At 46.4% G+C, this 19,635-nt stretch overlaps 1 protein-coding gene across 3 annotated transcripts in view; it reads left to right on the forward strand.

The window, feature by feature from the left end:
* The first annotated feature begins 129 nt into the window (after positions 1-129).
* asap1a (ArfGAP with SH3 domain, ankyrin repeat and PH domain 1a) overlaps positions 130-19,635 on the forward strand; it is a 39,356-nt gene continuing 19,850 nt past the window's right edge. For 2 of the 3 annotated variants that reach the window (XM_076295375.1, XM_076295376.1), the window contains exons 1-3: positions 568-728; positions 1,770-1,896; positions 16,509-16,581. In XM_076295375.1, the coding sequence (XP_076151490.1) occupies positions 634-728; positions 1,770-1,896; positions 16,509-16,581 (295 nt within the window). In that variant the 5' untranslated portion in view covers positions 568-633. Of the gene's footprint in view, positions 315-567; positions 729-1,769; positions 1,897-16,508; positions 16,582-19,635 lie in introns of those variants that run through there. The other variant, XM_076295377.1, reaches the window with a different exon arrangement.

Here is a 19,635-nt window from a genome sequence, read left to right on the forward strand (position 1 = left end):
CTATTCCCGCTCCGATCCTGTCCACTGTAAGACCCCCCCCCCCCCCCCCCCCCGACTCCCTGTGGCCCACATGGTTGATTTTCGCTTCCTGTCCGCACTGCTGATCTTTTCACCAGTTCCAGATGAGAAATCAATGCCCTCACCTCAGGCATGTCGAGCAACGGGTATTCGATTCGCAGCTGATGTAGGCAACCCTTTCTTGGATTGAGCCAAACGAGTGAAGCATGGTACATTCTGCAAAGCCATATCTGAACAGTTTACGTGTTTCCGAATTTCTGGAAGTGTTACAACTGGAAAAAACTGCCGCGGTCTCGGTAAGTTATTAGGCGTGGCTTTCGCAGTGTTCACTCTCTGTATCTGGACTGCATATTCTGAATATGATTGGGATAACAATTCAAAGCGTTTTACACCCTGGTGTGTTTTGCAAGGATGAGCATTGTAGCATTTATTGTAAACCCCGTTCAGTCGTCGTGCGCACGATTTAATTGCCTCTGGCCATTTGGTAGATTTAGCCAAAAGTTCATCCTTTAGGAAAACATCGTATTTTAAGGGTCTTTTCAAAAAAGTGCAAACAGTTGAGTAAATGTTTAAACTGAGATTCAATTCCCGGGTTTGGCGCATGAGATAAACTTTATGTTGTCTAAAATAGATTTTGCTGTACCCACAGTCATGAGGTCCTCTTCATCGCGATTATCGAGTTTTTCTTCCAGGGATTCTCTTTGGAATCGGTGAGTTGCATTTTTGTGAATCATATGTCTTCTGCATACAACTTATTGTAAAGAGAGCACTTTTGAACAGCCTGACAACTAGGACTTATGTGAACCGCACTCGCGGTGACGAGACGCAAAAAGCGCATGTCCAGGTCTGGGTCACGCAGTGGTTGTATGTCTAGTCTATTTCCAAATGGCCACATAACGGTATCGTATTGATCTAATTTGCAGCTCCATTTTAAGTCTGTTATCTTAAAGCAGGCCTATCTTAAAAACATAGCAAGTGGCAATAACCCACATCTATTAACATATAGGCCCTAAGTATATAGTATGTAAGACAAATAGAGATGTGGTTGGAAACCCGTTATGTCTCTTTACTGACCTGCGTCCATCATACAGCAAACTTGACAAAGGCTATGGAATTCGTTCACTTGGAGAGTCTGTTTTTCACTCAACTGTGCATTTCGCCTAACTTAAATTCGAAACTAATATGTATGAGTTTATGCATTGTGTTGAAGCATGCGCAGACCTCTTCCTTGTTTATTCTCGTCATCAATTGTGGGAGGGGATGAGTTTGCGTGCGTGCGCTGGTGTCAGAAAGCAGAGACCATCAGGACGAAGGAAAAATCGGAGGAGAGAAAGGGAAAACTGAGAATGAAACGGCCATCGTTGGAGTTGGAACCATCCTTTATCTAAAGGGATTGCATTTTGTTCCTCAAACAATGCAAAATATACATAGGGAGATGGAATGAAAATATTTTCGTGCAGTTTAAGCCTTTATCTTGTGCTGGATTAGGCAAAGCAAGTGGGCAGGAGATACCGTTGTTATTTAGATGCGAGTGCCCAATTAAATCAAGAAAAGGAGGGAGCTCTGTCTATTGCTCATAGGGACCCTGGGTTCAGTGAACAAAACTGCATTGCCTCTGTAGATCGTTGCTGATCTTTGTCAGTCACGCTAGTCTGAAGAAGAACACATTCAGCTCATTTACCTTCTGTGATTAATGGTGTTGATTCTGTGAATTTCCTTCATCTATTGTGCTGGGCGATAATTTGCCAAAGGATGCCGGATCAGATATCGGTGTCCGAGTTTCTCTCGGAGACAACGGAGGATTACAACTCCCCCACTACATCAAGCTTCACCACCCGATTGCAGAACTGCCGAAACACGGTCAACGTCCTGGAAGAGGTAAGGCCGCTAAGACCATTCCATCACGGATTTTAGCAAGCAATTGGTCGTCATGTTCAAGACAGGCCGACAGTAGGCTAATACGCATACACATGCTCGCATATGCATGGATACACTAAACAAACGCTTTCTCCATTAGAGTAAGATTAAGACTACTGCCTCCGCTGCTTATGAACTTTGTGGTTATCCTCACTCTCCCAGCTCTTAATACGCTCGCGCTTGGGTTCCCCACGGCCATATAGCTAGCTAGCTATCTGGACAGATATTCATAGGACTGATAAATGGCCGGTATGCGGAAGGATCCCAATGTGAAACACTAAATTTGGGTCTAAGCATATACCCTCAACGTTTCTACATCAGGCTGTTTAGACAAAAGAGTGGCCGATCTTTCAGACAACAACAGATAACGGTACACCTTGTTTTGGTCCAGTGATGCGTAATGATGACCCTGGAATTTGACTTCTCAACGTCAAAAAGATACAGTCTAATGCGGCACTGGAAACGATCGTTTTCGGCTGTGTTGGCATCCCGTGTAGAGATTTTTTGTGTGATAGACTGCCATGAAAAGTCTCAAATCCGAGAAAGATGATGTTGCCTCATTGACCATTACGAAAAACAAATATTATCGCAGTCTGCAGCTTAGGCTATCAAGCGTAAGTAGCCTATACTGATCCACTTCAAAGGAAGGTATTTTCATATTTTAAATGTTATCCAGGCACAACGATTGTAGCCTATATTTGAGAAAAACACATCTGTTTTTCAATATTAGTAAAGCGTTACAAGGCCCCTGATGCGTAATTTTTACAGTCAGTCTTGATGAAAGTGTGTTTATCCTATCCTTTCCCCCATGTAGGCCTATGCTTAAGCTCGTGTAATTAGATCCACAGTTAATTAGTAAATGTAGTGAATGGCATAAAACCCACTGGAACGTAAATGAAGACAGATGGGCTAATGGTTGTCATGACCTAGTTGTCTGTATTATGTTTATTCATGAACGTGTTCTTGGGAGTGACAAATCGGCGTGCCACTTCAAGCTGCACACAGGCATGTGGGCATGCTCTGCTTTCAATAAGTACATTTGGTCTCAACATTAAACCGAGATGGGTAATGATTGACTTTAAGGATTGTTTTAATAAAGTTTTTTTTTCCTTTGTAATAGTGCTTTTAGTTAAATACAACCCATTTCAGATTAATTTGCAAGATCTTATTTGATTGGATCGATAGTGTGAATTGTTGCAATAATTGATTAATTCAATTAAGTTGCTTCATGTATGGCCTGCATTTGTTTTCGAGCTAAAACCTTTGACCTCATTACACTGTTTTGGGTTCTGTAGTGGTCTCAGTAAAGCAATACAGGTGTTTCTCATGCCTTTGTGCAAGTCTGGTACAGCTCTCTGATTTCAATCATATCTAGATCCAAAGATATAATGTCTGTAAATCGGTTAATAACCTACATATAATCACACAGTTTTCATTTGGTACTGTTTATACAATGGAAGCAGAGAATTAATTGTTTTGAAAGAGATCAGGTCGTCTGAGATCAGGTTCTTGTGTATCCACCCCCTCTCTGTCAGAGCGAGTGAAGATCTCTCATGTAGAGTCATGGCAGCCCCTCTCTGGCCGTGAAGAAGAGCAGAGATTTGTGATGGGCTAAGAATAGTCCAGTGTGCTTGTGTCGGCTAATAGGGAGAGGTTATTCTCCCGAGCAGTGGTTCTGGGAGGAAAGGGAGAAAGGAAGAGAGAGAGGGAGTGGGGGATTAACCTACTTACACACAGGCCAGTGCACACCTGACCTTCCACGCAGGGTCTCTGCTAAGAAGTGAAGGTGTTTGATTCTCCATCATAATGGAGCCTGCTGTGTTCACACTACATAGGCAACTCTTGAGAAGAGGTAAATTATCTGAATGGATCTAAATGCAGACAATATTTTAGTGAACTCTTGAGTGCATTAGACTCTTTGATGTCACTTGGTTATGCAGACGTAAGGGGACTGTGCATAAACACTGTCTATTAGACAGCTAAGCACATATTGAGATGGGTTGAGGTTGCGGCAGACCATGTCTTTTGTTGTGAATGTTGATCCAGGAAAGTCTCGACTGGGATGAGTCATCTTTCATGTCAGTCCTTGCCCTGACAGCCTTTTTTAGATTGGTGTTGGCTTATGACCACACACACACACACACACACACACACACACAGAAGAGAGAAAGAGACATTGTCACAAGCAAAAGCCCATCGCGAAAGACTGTCCCGCAAACCTTGTCTAATGATAGCTTGTTTTCAAGCAGTATGTTTCCAACCGTCATAATATTTTCCCTTGTTTTGCTCACGGACGTGCAGTCTGATTTCAGCACGCATTTTCTTAGATGACGTGATCTGTCTCTTGGTCCGAACTTCCCTCTGCAAGTCCGGTCCCTCGATGACATTCTTAGTTTACTTGGCTTAGTCAACTCTACTGCGGCTGTGGGCTCGGCCGTGCGGCAGTGATTCCCCATCTCTCGCCTGCCACTCTCTCTTGCTCCTCGCTCCCATGTGAACTCACCATCCTCTCTGACAGGCTCCAACTAGCCCGCATGAACTCCCTCTCTTCTCCAGCCAGCCTGACAGAAAGCCAGCCCTCCTCTCCTCTGCCATATACTCTACACTTTCACGCACGCAGAACACCCCCCCCCCCCCCCAGCGCGCCATCCTCACAGTCTCACTCTAATCCCGCATTCCAAACATGGCCTCCCTCGCTTGATAATGGTTTCCATGGCACGGTTCTCGTTGTGCCCCCTCTTTGAATATGAAGAACAGATGGCACAGTTGATGTGTTGAAGGGCCGTGTTGGTGAGGGCTCTTGCCAGCACAGACGTTTCCACAGAGGCAGAAAGAAGAGAAAAGTATAGTGTGAGAGAGAGAGAGAGAGAAGGAGAAAGAGTGAGTGGTAGAGAAAGCTGGGGAGAAAAAAGGACTCTCTACCCTTCTTTTCCCTCCTCACTGCACCACCCATTCATTCGTTTACATTCTAGCGCCGGCGTTTTTGTTTGGCTCTTCACAGGCCAGCGGCTGAGACTGACGGTGAGGGGTGTGGAGAGGCCGGCAAGGGGTGTGTGTGGAGGGGGGGGGGGTGACGAGGGCAGGCCGGGAGGGCTTCTGTCTCTATGTCCTCTTGTGTGCTGCCTGCACGTCCTGCTGTGTTTGCTTTGAGCGCGCTCAGGGGCTGACACAGGAGACTCTCTGTTGTTGTGGGGGGCTGCCTACAGAGGAATGCTGCCAGTGTGCAAAATTGCCCGAGACCGGGAAGGGGGGTGGGGGGCACCAGGGCCCATGGCTCACAGAGAGCCCAGGGGTGCTGAGGCTGCAGCAAACCTTGCAGACACCATCAGCAGCCTGATTAGCATGGATACAAGTTTGGTAATATGCTAACTGGTCACTTTCTGGCAATATTGTTTGTGATGGCTCTGTAAAATCTATTCCTTCATTTTTGCAGGGTGTTCTGTCCCGGATTACAGAACTATATATTGCATCTAGTTTGAGTGGCCAGTGAGAGCAACAGGTGTGTTTATCTGTCTGTCACATGGCCATATTTAATCAGAACGAATTTGTTCATAAAAAAAAAAAACATAAAAAGTGTCATTGTTGTATAGTGTTGCTATATGGTATATTAGAGAAATTAGGAAAACACAATGGCTGTTACAGCAAACAGGTTAGATAGGGTCAGTTTCCTCTACATAGAGCACTAAAAATGGATTTTCATTTAAAAGTTTTTAGTCAGAGGCTTTTTTTTTTTAAACACTTCTGTTGTAGCAGGACACTTTCTAGGCAGTCTCACCCTCTTGTTAAAATGCCTAGCTATGTGTTTTGTCATGTTGTACAGTTCCTACCAGCATTCCCATTTAAATGGATGTATGAATAGATACAAAACCGCACACATCCATTTTAAAGTCTAAAATTCGTACCCTGCTCTCTATCAAAACCACACGATGAAAAGACCTAAAACTGCTGATGCACAACAAAATAATCCTGATCCAGACCTAGCATATGGCAGGTCTTCTATCTTCGTTAATTCCAACTAAAAACACATTCTTAGATGGCATTGTAGCTAAATTCATGCTTAAAGTAATCATCTGTAGTTTTACATGTCTAGGGATAGGAAAACAACCGCCAACCCCCCTCTGTCCCAGAGTAAAATGTGAGTTCAGATGGCCATGGGCTTCCATTCGTCCCCTGGTTGGACAGGCTGGGCAGTGAGCAGTGGCCTGTGACAGCTGGCAAGCAGAGCTCCCAATTGATGCGCTGGAAGTGGACAGACATTTCAGCGTTAATTCAGAGCCTTCTTCAATTTTTTCAGCTGGACTGTTTTTCTGCCACATGCACACACACGCACACGCATACACACTAAGATTTAAAAAGTGCTTGTCAATCATTTAGCACCACTTAGACCCCCAGCAACACTGAAAGCTTGGGTGAGTGGATTGGTGTATTGATGCACCTTGTCTAGACTGGACACAGTTAATGGAGCAGCCCTCTAAAAGCTACAGGAAAGATGTCACCGGTGCTCCTGCCCGTGTGTTTGTCAAGTGAATAGACAAGACAAACTACTGTGTATTTGTTAAGAGTCAAAATGGGCTTTGGTGTTTCAACCTTTTCAGATGAAAAAATGTACTGTAGCGATGTGTGTGTGTGCGTGTGCGTGTGCGTGTGCGTGTGCGTGTGCGTGCGTGATGGGAGGGTGAGCTCATCGTGTTTTTTACATGGATAATTCCCCCTGAACTGGAAAGAGTAGCCCTGTTTTTAATGGGCTTTTGGCAAGACTGGCCTTGTGGCCATCGGGGATGCCACAGTGCCTCCCCCATCACATCCACCCCCCCCTTATACTCCAATAACACACACACACACACATTCGGCATGAATGTTGAGTCTGTCTGGCAGGGTCCCCCTTGCTCAGACCATCGTGACCTGGTGTGACAGGACTGATCTGCAGTGGCTGCTGGGTGGCCAGATGGGGAAACTGGAGGATTTACCTCCAAACATTTGTTTTCCTGCCACGCTCCCGATGTGTCATTGAGGTCAGAGCTGTACATTTGTAATCAGCCCCAAGCACCGGCCATGTTCACATTGTTTGTACAAAGGACGTGGGAGTGTGATTTGATTAATTTAGTATCATTCAGACATTTGTTTGGTGTGTAAATTAACATAAATATTGTGACATAGTATGTAAGAGACACTTATTCTATTAAAATCCTAGTTCATTAAGAATGTATTGATTCACATTCACATCCCTGTCACCATCTCTCTCCCTGCGTGATAAAAACATGGCGGGCGATTCTAACGTTGCCTCTGGGGAGCTGTGCAGTGGCGTCCCCGCTCGGCCAGTGAGGATGAGGATCTGCCCGGGACTCTGTCCTCTCTGGCCTCTCTGTCCTCTCTGGCCTCTCTGGCCTCTCTGGCCTCTCTGGCCTCTCTGGCCTCTCTGGCCTCTCTGGCCTCTCTGGCCTCTCTGGCCTCTCTGGCCTCTCTGGCCTCTCTGGCCTCTTTGTCAGCACAAAACTGGCATGTAGAGCCACACATAACTCACAATTGCCCGGCTTGTCATTTTTCCTCTTTTTTCCCTTTCGCTCTTCCTTTCGTGCTTGCTTTTTTTCTCCCCCTCTCTGCTGTGTCTTTGTCTGGGGGGGGGGGTGTCGGGGGGCGCGGCTGGTGACGTGGTGGCGGATGGGCAGGGGTACGGGAGAGCGTGGCGGTCCCAGCCTGGCCCTGTGTGGCTCAGCTGCATTGTTCCGCAGCAGCGGCGGCTCCAGGAGACAGCCTGCGGTGTCTCCCGTGCTCACAGTGAGGTCACCTCCCTCTCTCCCTGCCTCCCTCCCTCCCTCTTTTACTGCTGCTGCTGCGTTGTCCCCCGTGCGGGCAGCCCTGCAGAGTGGAGTGCCCTGCTGGCCCTGCTGGGTCTGCAGCGGCGGCTGCCATGCAATGACTGACCACAGCAGTGCAGCGCTGAGACAAGGGCCACCAAGGTCACGGGTGTCAGGTCTCTGGAAACATCAGCACTGGCACATATTTAATTTCACTGTGCTGTTAACGGCTCTATATAGAAGGATTTAGGCTTTATCTGATCGTGAGAGTTTATGTTTTGTTAGCACATTAAATAGTGTTAAGATGATGTAGCAGGTTGTAATAGTGGTGTAATAAAAAAATAATTGAAAAATAATGACACAGAGCTGTTGTCATGTGTGTAGAGTATTCAACAACATATTTCTGTACTACCTGTTATTATGGCTCATGTTCACTGTGTAATTATAGGTATAGGTACAGAGGAACACGCTTAGACATGTGCTATTGCATTTTATCTTATGCAAATATATCTTGCCCATAATTTACATAACTGTCTTATTGCGATATGTTAGAATAATGATATGAATCTGGACTCAATGAATAACTTTCCATCACACACATTATTGTATTCATTGAGTCCAGATTCATATCATTATTCTATCAGACATTATTTCTTCAAGTCAGTATGAAAACAGCATAATAAAAAAGGACATTGGACACAAGAATGCTAGTTCTTCCTTTGACCTCTTCTTTGAGGAATCCGTTGGAAAAGGCCCTGTCATCTGAATGGAAGCTCCTATCAGAGTGTGGAAGTGAGTTACGAGGGGCCGAAGAGTCCTATTGGTGCGAATTTCCTGTGGAATGTTCCTGTCTCCACCCTTGTCCTTGGCGTGGATCGTGTAGTCGTGCGCGGGTCACGGGTTTTGACGGAGGAGGTCCTGCCGCAGCCCTGCCACCAAGCCACTGCAGACGGCTGACGAGCCCGTAGCCTGGTGTCCACCGCCCCCTCTTCCCTCTTTCCATTCCTCCCTCTCTCTCTCTCTCCTCCTTCCTTCCCTCCATCCCCGGGCAGTCAAGTGTTTCAGTGCGCTCTCTGGGGGACAGCTGTCCTAAAAACAGCCACTAAGCTTTATAACAGCTTCTCCCATTGATTTCTTTTAAAGGCTAGGCAGAGCTGTTGGAGAGGATGTGGAGAGGGTTTGCATTCTTGCAGCCTTTTTGCGAGGAATGTCATATGATAGAGTAGTGCATGTTTGTTTTTATATATATATATATATAAGAAAGGGTGGTGGAGGGCAATGGAGTTCATCATACGATTGAATCTCATATAGTAGCAATGATACGATCAGATCTACTTTACTCTCCCCATTTGCTTACAGATCTGCAGGCCTCACTATACGAGTTGGGTGTGCTCTTGTTGGTTTTGCTGGAGTGTTCCATTCACCTGGTTTGTTTTTTGGGTGCACAGTAGTTCCTGGCCTCTTTCCCAATTAATCTGGAAATGAGATGCGGAGGCTAAACCGGGCACAGGACAATGTGTTTCCCGCGTTCTGCCCTACGGGACCCTGACCACCTGGACTCCCCTCTTTGGTCTGCCAGTGTTTGTGTTTGCACACGTGCACTCGTGGCCCCTCGGACTGAGCTGGCCCAGACCCGTAAAAAAAAACGGAAGGGGACTAGAAGGAATAGCCCCGGAGGATCAGAAATATAGCCGCCGTCATGGTTACAGCGTAAACATAGAACAGGACTCTCGACGGCACAAATGATGCAAGTATGAATTGCAGAGGTCAGTATGCTACACATACTGAGCAGCTCTCGCCCTGCTCTCATCTCGTGAGCTCCCGTCCAAGAAGGTGATTTTCATTTGGGCTTCAAATGAAGTGCTGCGGAGTTGTAATGTTGGATTATTTGAAGAAATATATTCCCACTCTCCTGTCGGCCCTAAGTCATTCTGACAGAGCGATCCGCATGAAGGCTGCTCCTGGCCTCGTTCCACCACTGCTCCTGGGCTGTGCCCATCAGTGGCGGTGTATCGCCCTGCCTCAACATCTGACTCATAAAACCCATGAAAACCTGGCCTCAGCACTTTTCTCTGGGCAATACACTCCGGTTTCCCCTGCGCACCACTAAAGTGGGCCTTTTTGAGCTTGGCAAAAACAGAGAGAAAGAAAGAAAGAGAGAAAGACAGAGTGAGAGAGAGAGAGAGAGAGAGAGGGTTGTAATCCCAGAAGGGTTTAGTGTTTCTCCACAATGATAGCTGGGCCCAGTGCGTTTGCGACCTAAATATTTGTTAAGCAGTGAGCTTTTTCTCCTGGTGTATCTGTAGGCTTTCGAGTAAAAATCCTGCATCTGCACTCACAGGGTTAATTTTTCGGCATGACCATTGTTGGGCCAGGCAGTGGGAGTCTGAAAAACAAAGTAAATGTTTTTAGGGAGATGGGGCTTCTGAAAGGTTGTGTGTGTTTGTGTGTGTGTGTCAGTGTGTGTGAGAGAGAGAGTGTGTGTGTGTGTGTGTGTGTTTGATGCCTGGGTACAGCTTTTTTTTGCCAGCCCAAATGGAGAACTTGGAGTGAGAGAGCTGTGCAGAGTTTGTGCTATGATGTCATAGGCCTGTGGTGCTAATGAATGTAGCATGTCATGTGTTTTCAATGGAAAACACTGAGTAGGATTTCCTGTGCCAGACATGCATGGCCTTGGTGTGGGTGCATGCATGCAAGTTTGTGTTTGTGTGTGCATGTGTGCGTGTGTGCGTGAGTGTGTGTGTGTGTGTGTGTGTGTGTGTGTGTGCGTGAGTGTGTGTGTGTGTGTGTGTGTAGGAGCCTGTGTAAGTTCCTAAGTGTGTGAATGTCCTTGGTTAAAGGGGATCTGGCTGAGAGCGCTGATCAAAATAGCAGAGTCAGAGCTTGGGGTCCATTACAGCTGCAGTGGACTGGAGATACACACAGAGAGAGAGAGAGAGAGAGAGAGCACACTGGAGATACAGAGAGAGAGAGAGAGAGAGAGAGAGCACACTGGAGATACAGAGAGAGAGAGAGAGAGAGAGAGCACACTGGAGATACAGAGAGAGAGAGAGAGAGCACACTGGAGATACAGAGAGAGAGAGAGCACACTGGAGATACACAGAGAGAGAGAGAGAGCACACTGGAGATACAGAGAGAGAGAGAGAGCACACTGGAGATACACACACACACACAGAGCACACTGGAGATACACAGAGAGAGAGAGAGAGAGAGCACACTGGAGATACACACACAGAGAGAGAGAGAGAGAGAGAGAGAGCACACTGGAGATACAGAGAGAGAGAGAGAGAACACTGGAGATACACATACATAGAGAGAGAGAGAGAGCACACTGGAGATACACACAGAGAGAGAGAGAGAGAGAGAGCACACTGGAGATACATACACAGAGAGAGAGAGAGAGCACACTGGAGATACACACACAGAGAGAGAGAGAGCACACTGGAGATACACACAGTAAGAGGGTGAGTTATGAGGTCCTTGCAGAGCAATATCTTTAAGACGTTCAAGGATATCAGGAATATCTAGAGTATTATAATACCAGTCATAACATTACATATTTAGATGTGTTTAGTGGATATATACCTATTGTCATACAGAAATGTCTATTTGTAGATAAATGGCACTAATTGTTTAATGTCTAATTTAACTTAAATGGGGCAATGAATACCAGAAGAAAGTGCATTTTTAAACATGATAATGTATATGTTAGCATGTTTCATACATATTTATGCAACATGTATTACCTTTTGTGACTGATTTGGAAACATGTCAAAATGATAAAGAACATGTATAATGAAATAGTTAGAATAGGTATTATTATTGTAGCAGCCTACCAGTGTGAAGGTTCAGTTCACCTGATTTCATGCACTGTAATACAGGGCAAAATATAGCAATACTAGATTACTTCATGTGTTCCTTCAACCCCAATACACTCTAGCATGGGATGAAGGCAGCTCAGGATCCACAGGGCAGAGATGACAGTTAATCTCCCAGCAGATCAAGGCTGTGCTGATGAATTACATGGGATCAAGCTGAGGTATATCAAATCCATGCACTATCTATTTTTTTGTTCAAAGTCAATCTATGTGCAGAGCAGGGTGTGTGATTTAGCGATCATGCGCAGGACAGATGACCGTGTCAGGCCCCAAGAGAGCTCATGCTGCCCATCACGCTCCTCTCTCCTAGCCCAAATCACACCTCTGAGAGGCGCTGAACTGACCCCTCCACAAAAAAAAAAAAAAAAACACGGTTTGTCACCAGAGTGCCTCCTTCTAAAGGTCAGCAGTTTTTCCACCAGTATAAAGTAACTGCTTGTCTCATTCCATCATTTGTGTTAGATAGGGTATTACGGGCAGACATAAGACTCTGTGTACGCTGCTACTGCCAATGGCACCATGAGAATCATGTGCGTGTGTTTTCTCTCCTACTCCTACGCGGCTGAGGTCTTCATCCTCTGCATTATGTATATTCCATCAAGCTGGCAGCAGATTATCACAAATGGCACAACCCTACATACAGTATCTACAGATGCAATGTAGCCAGTTTGCAATATTCACTGACCTATTAAAGCAACATCATGATTCCTTATTTTCCCAAATTTGATGGTACTCATTAGAGGGTTAAAATATTCAGAGGTCTTCATGCAGAAAATATTATTCAGTGCACCATATTATGCACATTTGAATGAAGGGAGCACTAACGATGTTTCCCAAGATAGCCATTTTGTTTAACATCTAACTACAACCATTACTATTCAGTATTATTCTGATATGCACGTTAAATTCAAGTTGTTTTTCTGGTGTGTAAGAGATGTGCTGTCGGTTTTTGTGCTTAATTAATCAAGATGATTTTCGACATATGACTAAAAAGCCACTCTTCAGTCGTCACTATGTCAGCATGTAAAGTTGTATTCAGTTATGAGTGTGAATGTAAACTTACTAGGTTTATTTGAGGTTTTTCTTCTTCCCCAGACTAATAAATTGTAAGTAGAGGGTCTAATATACAGTAACTGAAAGTGGGACATTTAGTAAATGTACAAGTAGTTAGCTCTCTCATTTTTTGTTAAGGACAGTTGTAATGTTCCCCTCTTCCCTTCGATAAGGTTTTATTACATAACGCTCAATCGGATTCGCGGTCCTTTATCAACATAATGTTGCGCATGGCGGCGCACAAACACGCAGCACGTCTTGATCGATGATTGAATGAATACAAAAACAAAAACTCAATATGTTCGTTCACCGTGTATTAACACCATAAACATTTAACAAACAATCTCCCCCTTTCAGTCAAAAACAGCTTGTTAAACCACCCACCCCTCCCACACAGCCGGCTTGGTCCCCGTACCCCGACAAACAATCAAAACAGACAATTGACACAATTTCACAACAGTTCAACGAGGACAAATCAGTCTCTTATCATCCCAGTCCATGTGCGGCATCCGCCTGCTTCAGAAATAAAGAAAAAATAAAGTCTTTGCCTCACCGCAGCCTTGTTTGAGTTTACGATATTCAGGAAAATGCCCAGTCCGACGCTTTTAATCCATAAAGGGAAAAAGACGATCGCGGTTTTGATGGCGCTCCAAAAACAGTCCACGTTGTCCAAAGTAGTAATCCCAAAAAACAGCGTCTTCCCAGGTAACCTGTCTCCATTTACTCCCACCTGTCTTTTTTTTACCTGCGGCGCTCTCCCATTCAAAAACTTGACAGTCTCTCTTCATTGGTCCGTCTATCAGACCAATCCCCCTCCCTGCCTACAACTTGTGTGTCTCATAAAGGGGCAGCATAACTGGTTAAATACAAAGCAACATTGAAAACAAAATAACAAATCATTGCTCATGTTCCAGCTTCTAGTTCATTTTAAAAGTGACAAATCTTTAGTTTGTGGATTTGTTACACAGTGTTTTACAGTGCAAGATTGCTATGATGTGGACCGGTTTGGTTCAGTGTCTGGTGGTGCTCACTGGAAAATTCTAATCTAATCTAATTTCCAGAGATCTGCTTTCCTGACTATCACATTAACACAAGTACACCCACCACTTTATCTGTATGCTCAGTGGTAATGAACCTCAGCACCTTGCTCTGCTCTACCTGTTGAGTTTCAGGTACGCAATGCTTGCGCTGGCTCCTGTCACACGACTGCTGCGCCATTGCTCTTGATAGCTTGAGTTCTGTGGTGCACCTGACCTGTGCTTTGGTCAGTCTGGTGGAGAGAACAGCTCCTGCTTCATCTGAAGGGCTGGGAAGAGGTGGACAGGCGAGAGGAGAGGTGGATCACATGCTCTGTAACAGCTGCTGACCACACTGTGGGCCCTGCGCCCGCGTCACAGCTGCTGTCCAGTCCAAACTCCTCTACTGCCCTGTTGTCTTCTCTCATTCCCTCCCCTCCCCTCTGTTCTCCTCCACTGTTTGTCTCCTTCACTGCCCTTGGTGGAGGGTGTGCAGCAGTAGAGAGGCTTCAGCGGCAGGTCAGCCCAAGGCCCCAGTCCTGTAGAGTGAGGAAGGCCACACACTGAAGAGTGCTATTACAGTAACCCAGCAGGTCTTATGGCCGCACTAAGTGGTTGATTTGCAGACTAACCGATTAACATTACAGCCATCTCTATCATTCTTTAGCTCATTGACTCTTCTCCTCCTCTCTGCCTCCAACTCTGTCTTTGCTCCCATCCCTCTTAACTCCTCCTACTCTTCCCTTGGCTCTTTTTGTCCCCTCCCTCTCTGTGTCGAGGAGAGGGAGGGAGGTGTGGAGAGTGCTTCTCTTTTCCTTAAGCCCACCCCGCTCTCTCTCTCTCTCTCTCTCTCTCTTGTTATTCCATCTGCATGTGTCAGCAGCTGCCAGATGATGACCCGCTTCTTCTCAGCGTCACCTTGGCAACCAGAATTGCCTGTCCTAGCATAACCAGCACTGTTTGTGATGGCCATTTCTTCCTCTCTTTCTTTGCACATTCTATATACACATATACACATATATATAATCATGTATGCGTAAGGTTTGGATCAAGATCCAAGTTCTACTGTAGATCAGAACTACGATAAAATGATGCACAGACCAGAAGTCAGCTTTCTATGGCAGGGGAAGGGACGGAGACCTGGGGAGGGGACTGGGACAGACCCCTGCAGCACGCGTTATCCTCAGCGCAGCACGCGTTATCCTCAGCCCAGGGCTGCGTTATCCTCAGCGCAGGACTGCGTTATCCTCAGCGCAGCACGCGTTATCCTCAGCGCAGCACGCGTTATCCTCAGCCCAGGGCTGCGTTATCCTCAGCCCAGGGCTGCGTTATCCTCAGCGCAGCACGCGTTATCCTCAGCGCAGGGCTGCGTTATCCTCAGCGCAGCACGCGTTATCCTCAGCGCAGGGCTGCGTTATCCTCAGCGCAGGGCTGCGTTATCCTCAGCGCAGCACGCGTTATCCTCAGCGCAGCACGCGTTATCCTCAGCGCAGCACGCGTTATCCTCAGCGCAGGGCTGCGTTATCCTCAGCGCAGGGCTGCGTTATCCTCAGCGCAGGGCTGCGTTATCCTCAGCGCAGCACGCGTTATCCTCAGCGCAGCACGCGTTATCCTCAGCGCAGCACGCGTTATCCTCAGCGCAGGGCTGCGTTATCCTCAGCACAGGGCTGCTGCTCCCGCTGCTGCAGCCGTTGCTGCTGTGGCTGCTGAGAAAGAGAACTCTGGGGATTTGGGTGCAGTGTGTGGAAAGTGTGTTCCTCACTAATGGACTTTGAAGGGTTCCTTTAAGGGCACCATTCGGCAGAATTATTTTGGGATGCATTATGGAAGCAGCAGACTGTGTGTGTGTGAGTATTGCAGTGTGCTCATGTGTTGTATCAGCAAGCATGATGATAGTGTGATAAAATGATGTGATTGCCCGATCTCGCTTGCGTTGTTATAATTAGGAAAGATCAGTTATGTGGTACAGTTACATAGTAATTTCCCTACCGTCTCCTGTCAGTAGAGCTGCTGGACAGATGAGTTTCCTCACAAACAGACTTCAGAGAACACCCTTCTCCAACGTAAATTCTGTTGCTAGGCAGTGTTGAAGGACTGTCAGTGGTAGAGCAGAGTAGCCTTAACCCACACACACACACACACACACACACACACTTACACTTACACACCCTTGAGTCGGCAGTGGTGAGTCAGGGCCCTTGGGTCACGTCAGGAGCAGTGGTTCTGTCCTTTTGTAGCCTTATGAGAGGGGAGGGAATCGCTGCTGCTGGGGACGACCTCCATACTGAGAGCAAATCAACACCGCCCAGATCTAATCATCCTCAGAACAACACCCCTCTCTGTCACACATTAACATCTTCACTTGTTAACATTTCTGGTCATTTTTACACTTGTGATTTGTAAGATATTGTTTTTACTGTCGGTATGTAATGAACATGTAATCTATCTACAGCTTTGAAGAAGGATTTGAGTTTTTCTTCTTTTTATTTGAGGTGTAAATTTGGAATATGAATGTGACTTATTTTCGCTAAATGTTAGTGATTCTCCTGAGTAGAGAGGACAAATCTCCTTTAAAAGCTTCATCTTAAACAAAATAGTTTAGTTTTACAACCTCACAGCCCATCTGGGGCTTAAATTCCCGGCCAACGGTTGTCTCTTTTGAGCTTCCTGTTGCTATGGTTACAGCGAGACGAGCCAGTTGAGTTGCCAGCGTTGGTTTCCCTCCCTCAGTGTGGCTCTTGGTGGAAAAGGCTTTCACTTTAATGGGAGAACACTTGACGCCTCCTGAAGTGAACCCTCTGTCCTTCCTCCCCTCCCTGTGTCTGTTCCAGGCGTTGGATCAGGATCGCACCGCCCTGCAGAAGGTCAAGAAGTCTGTCAAAGCCATCTACAACTCGGGTCAAGGTAAGAGCACTCACGATCGTTCACCCGACATCCCCTTTTTTTGTTGCCCAGCAAGCCAACAGTCTCTCAGCCATCTGTAATATCACTCTACCCCCGTCATAAGGAGATTCTCTTTAATCACATGATGTTAGAGATGGTATTCAATGCTTTGCTGACACACACACACACACACACACACACACACACACACACACACACACACACACACACACACACTCCATGCCTCTGCCTTCTGTAGCTGTCTGTGCTGGTGGCCCCGGGCCATTGGGGTCACTTGACGTGATAGAGCAGGGCATGTGCAGTGCTGAAGGTCAGTGGCCTTTCAGAAGACATAACTCAATGCAGGAGGAAGGGAGCAGGAGCATGCAGGGTCTACACCCTTGTGTTTCATATCTCAAAATATATCTCCAGTCATTTGCGATGTCAGATTATTTCTTGTTTTTTTTTGTAAGTAGACAAAATATGGAATAGCCTGTTTTTCCCTGCCACTCATAGCAATTGGCATGGGTTTGCAGGATATCATACAAATCTTTTTTTTTTGTGTGCTTTTTGGAAGTTTATATGTTTTGCCGTGTGAGGTCTTGGTCCTCCAGCTGCCATGACGCTGACTGCTGGCTGTGCTGGGCCCCTTGGCCCTGTCCAGAGGGTGGGGATGGCCTCGGGCCTGCGTCTCCTCTGGGAGCTGTAACGCCCACGGCCGGCCAGTCAGCGTGCCAGAGGAGGCTGGAGCCCACAGAGCTGACCGCTGTGAACTCTTCAGGCCAAATTCCCCTACTCAGTCTCTGGACAAGGTCACTGGGCCTGAATCATCAGTGTTGGGCTGGGCTTGGGAATATTGACCTGCTTTGGCAAACTGACCTGGTTTGGTCCAGTTGACCTGGTTTGGTCCATTTTTACTGTGTGAGGCCCTGCAGATGGTTACATTTGATTGGTTTGACTTCAGCTTGACCTCAGAAGCCCCTGGAGGGCTGGGAAGGGTGACCCCTCTACTTTATTGATCCCCTTAAGTTACGAGCCATTACAGCAGCGCCCCCCAGGGACCAGGCCCCTCTCTTACTGAATCATGTAATGAAGTGATGATCCCGACTTCTCCTCCATACAGCCAACCACAGTCCTGAGACTTGAGTTAAAGGAAAAGTCTGGCAATTTTTCACATAGATCTCAAGGTCACAGAGTAACAGAGTACTGTCTGTGCACCCCCCCCCCCCCCCCCCAAAAAAAAATTTGCTACCTAGCTACCAAGTTGCTGCAGCTAACATCTAGAGCAACCAGGCAGCTACAGTGCTACACTCTGGGGGCATGATTTTAAAAGCTGAACAGATAATCTGCATTTAGCCAGCGATTTTCAGTTTTCAGTCAGTATGCAAATAAGACTGGATGGCCTGAGTGTTTCACCCACTCTTTGGTGCGTGTTTGGTTGTATAAGGGACAGTCCTTGTGCAAGACGTCACCCAATCCTTGTGCCATGATCCCAGCTCAGTGGACACTAAAGAAGCCTTATCACCAAGAGCCTTAATTGGCTTGTGATAGGCATCCTCTGACATTTGGCAAGGGCCTGCATGTCAAATGCATAGCTGGATGACATAAAGACATTAATGAATGGACATGTGATATAACTAATGAGGCTGTTGTACACTGTCTGTTTAAATAGCCTGATCAGTGGGGGGTGAAATCCTTCGAGATGAATTTGTTGAGGACATTATGCCTGTCCTCTGATGTTCATAAAGAGTCCCATTTGCGGCATGATGGGAGGAGAAGTGTTATACGTAGGAGAAGAGGATTCTCTCAGTGCTAGTGTGGGAGCTCCTCTCTCTTCTCTTTCTCTCCTTTCCTCTCCTCTCGTCTCTCCACCCACAAAAGTGATGACCTAATAGTATCATTTTGCCAGGGGGATTCAGTCCCGGAAAAAAGAAGTAGAGAGAGAGAGGGCAAGAGAGAGGAAGGTGGAGAGATGGAGAGAGAAAGGGAATGAATTCCAGATGAGAGCTCTGCGAGAAAGGAGAGAGACTCCTCTCCACTGCACCAGGCTGCCGCTGCCGGAGACGCCTCCATCGAGCTGGACCGACTGCAGTGGCACTCGAGGCACGTTTTCTCTCCACACCCCGCCTGTCCTGTTCTACCTGCCTGCCCGCCCGCCTCCCTGTGGAGAGTGTCCTCTCCTGGTGCTTCCTGCTCCCTCTAAGTCACACCAGGGCCATTTTTAGCTCTGCTTTCCAATCTAACCTGACACAGTTTTCACTGCCTCTCCCTATTTGCTGGTGACTGGTGGTTTCATCTCTCTCTCTCTCTCTCTCTCCCTCTTTCTGTCTCTCTGTCTTTCTCTCTCTCACTCTCTTGCTCCATCTCTCGTTCACACTGTCTGTGAGATTTCCATCTGTGCTGTTGCTGAGGAGGGGAGTGTTAGAGTTGAGAACATGAATGGAGCTCTTGGGTGGAGAAGCACAGTTCTCCCACTCCCACGGGGGGATGAATAATAATAATATAATAATAAGCTTTATTTGTATAGCACCTTTCATACACAGAATGCAGCTCAAAGTGCTTTACATTTGGAGCATGTAACACAGTAATAGTCAGTCAGTCATTATCAATCACTTTCACTTTTTCTTAATTGCTGTGGCCGTTTATGATCCAATCAGCAACATATCAGAAATATAGAAAATAACATGTAACACAGTTATTAGAGAGGAGTCAGTCATTCCCCTTTGTTGCTGTGGCCGTTTATGATCCAATCAGCAACATACAGTATCAGAAATACTATTATACTACTATGGATATACTACTATGAACATGAAGGGCTTTGCTCGTGCATGATGGAACTCATGCCGGATTGCTCCACCAATTTGGGGATTACAAAGGAATCCCAGAATTCTCTCTTCCCAAGTCATCTAACTCTCTTGGGTGGATTATGGCTGAGTTGGATTTGAGTGTGAGATGGTTGGGTGTGGGAAGGTGTGGGGTGTTGTGGAAGGTTCTCTTCATGTCCATGATCACTGCACACTAGTACTGGATTGTGGTTCTTTTGTTAACCTCTAGTCAGTTACAGGCTTGTTGTCA

This window comes from Alosa pseudoharengus, unplaced genomic scaffold, assembly GCF_046254945.1.
Source record: "Alosa pseudoharengus isolate Yale_2024_CS ecotype anadromous, Long Island Sound unplaced genomic scaffold, YU_APseudo_1.1 YU_APseudo_1.1_scf_2, whole genome shotgun sequence".
Taxonomy (NCBI): Eukaryota; Metazoa; Chordata; class Actinopteri; order Clupeiformes; family Clupeidae; genus Alosa; species Alosa pseudoharengus.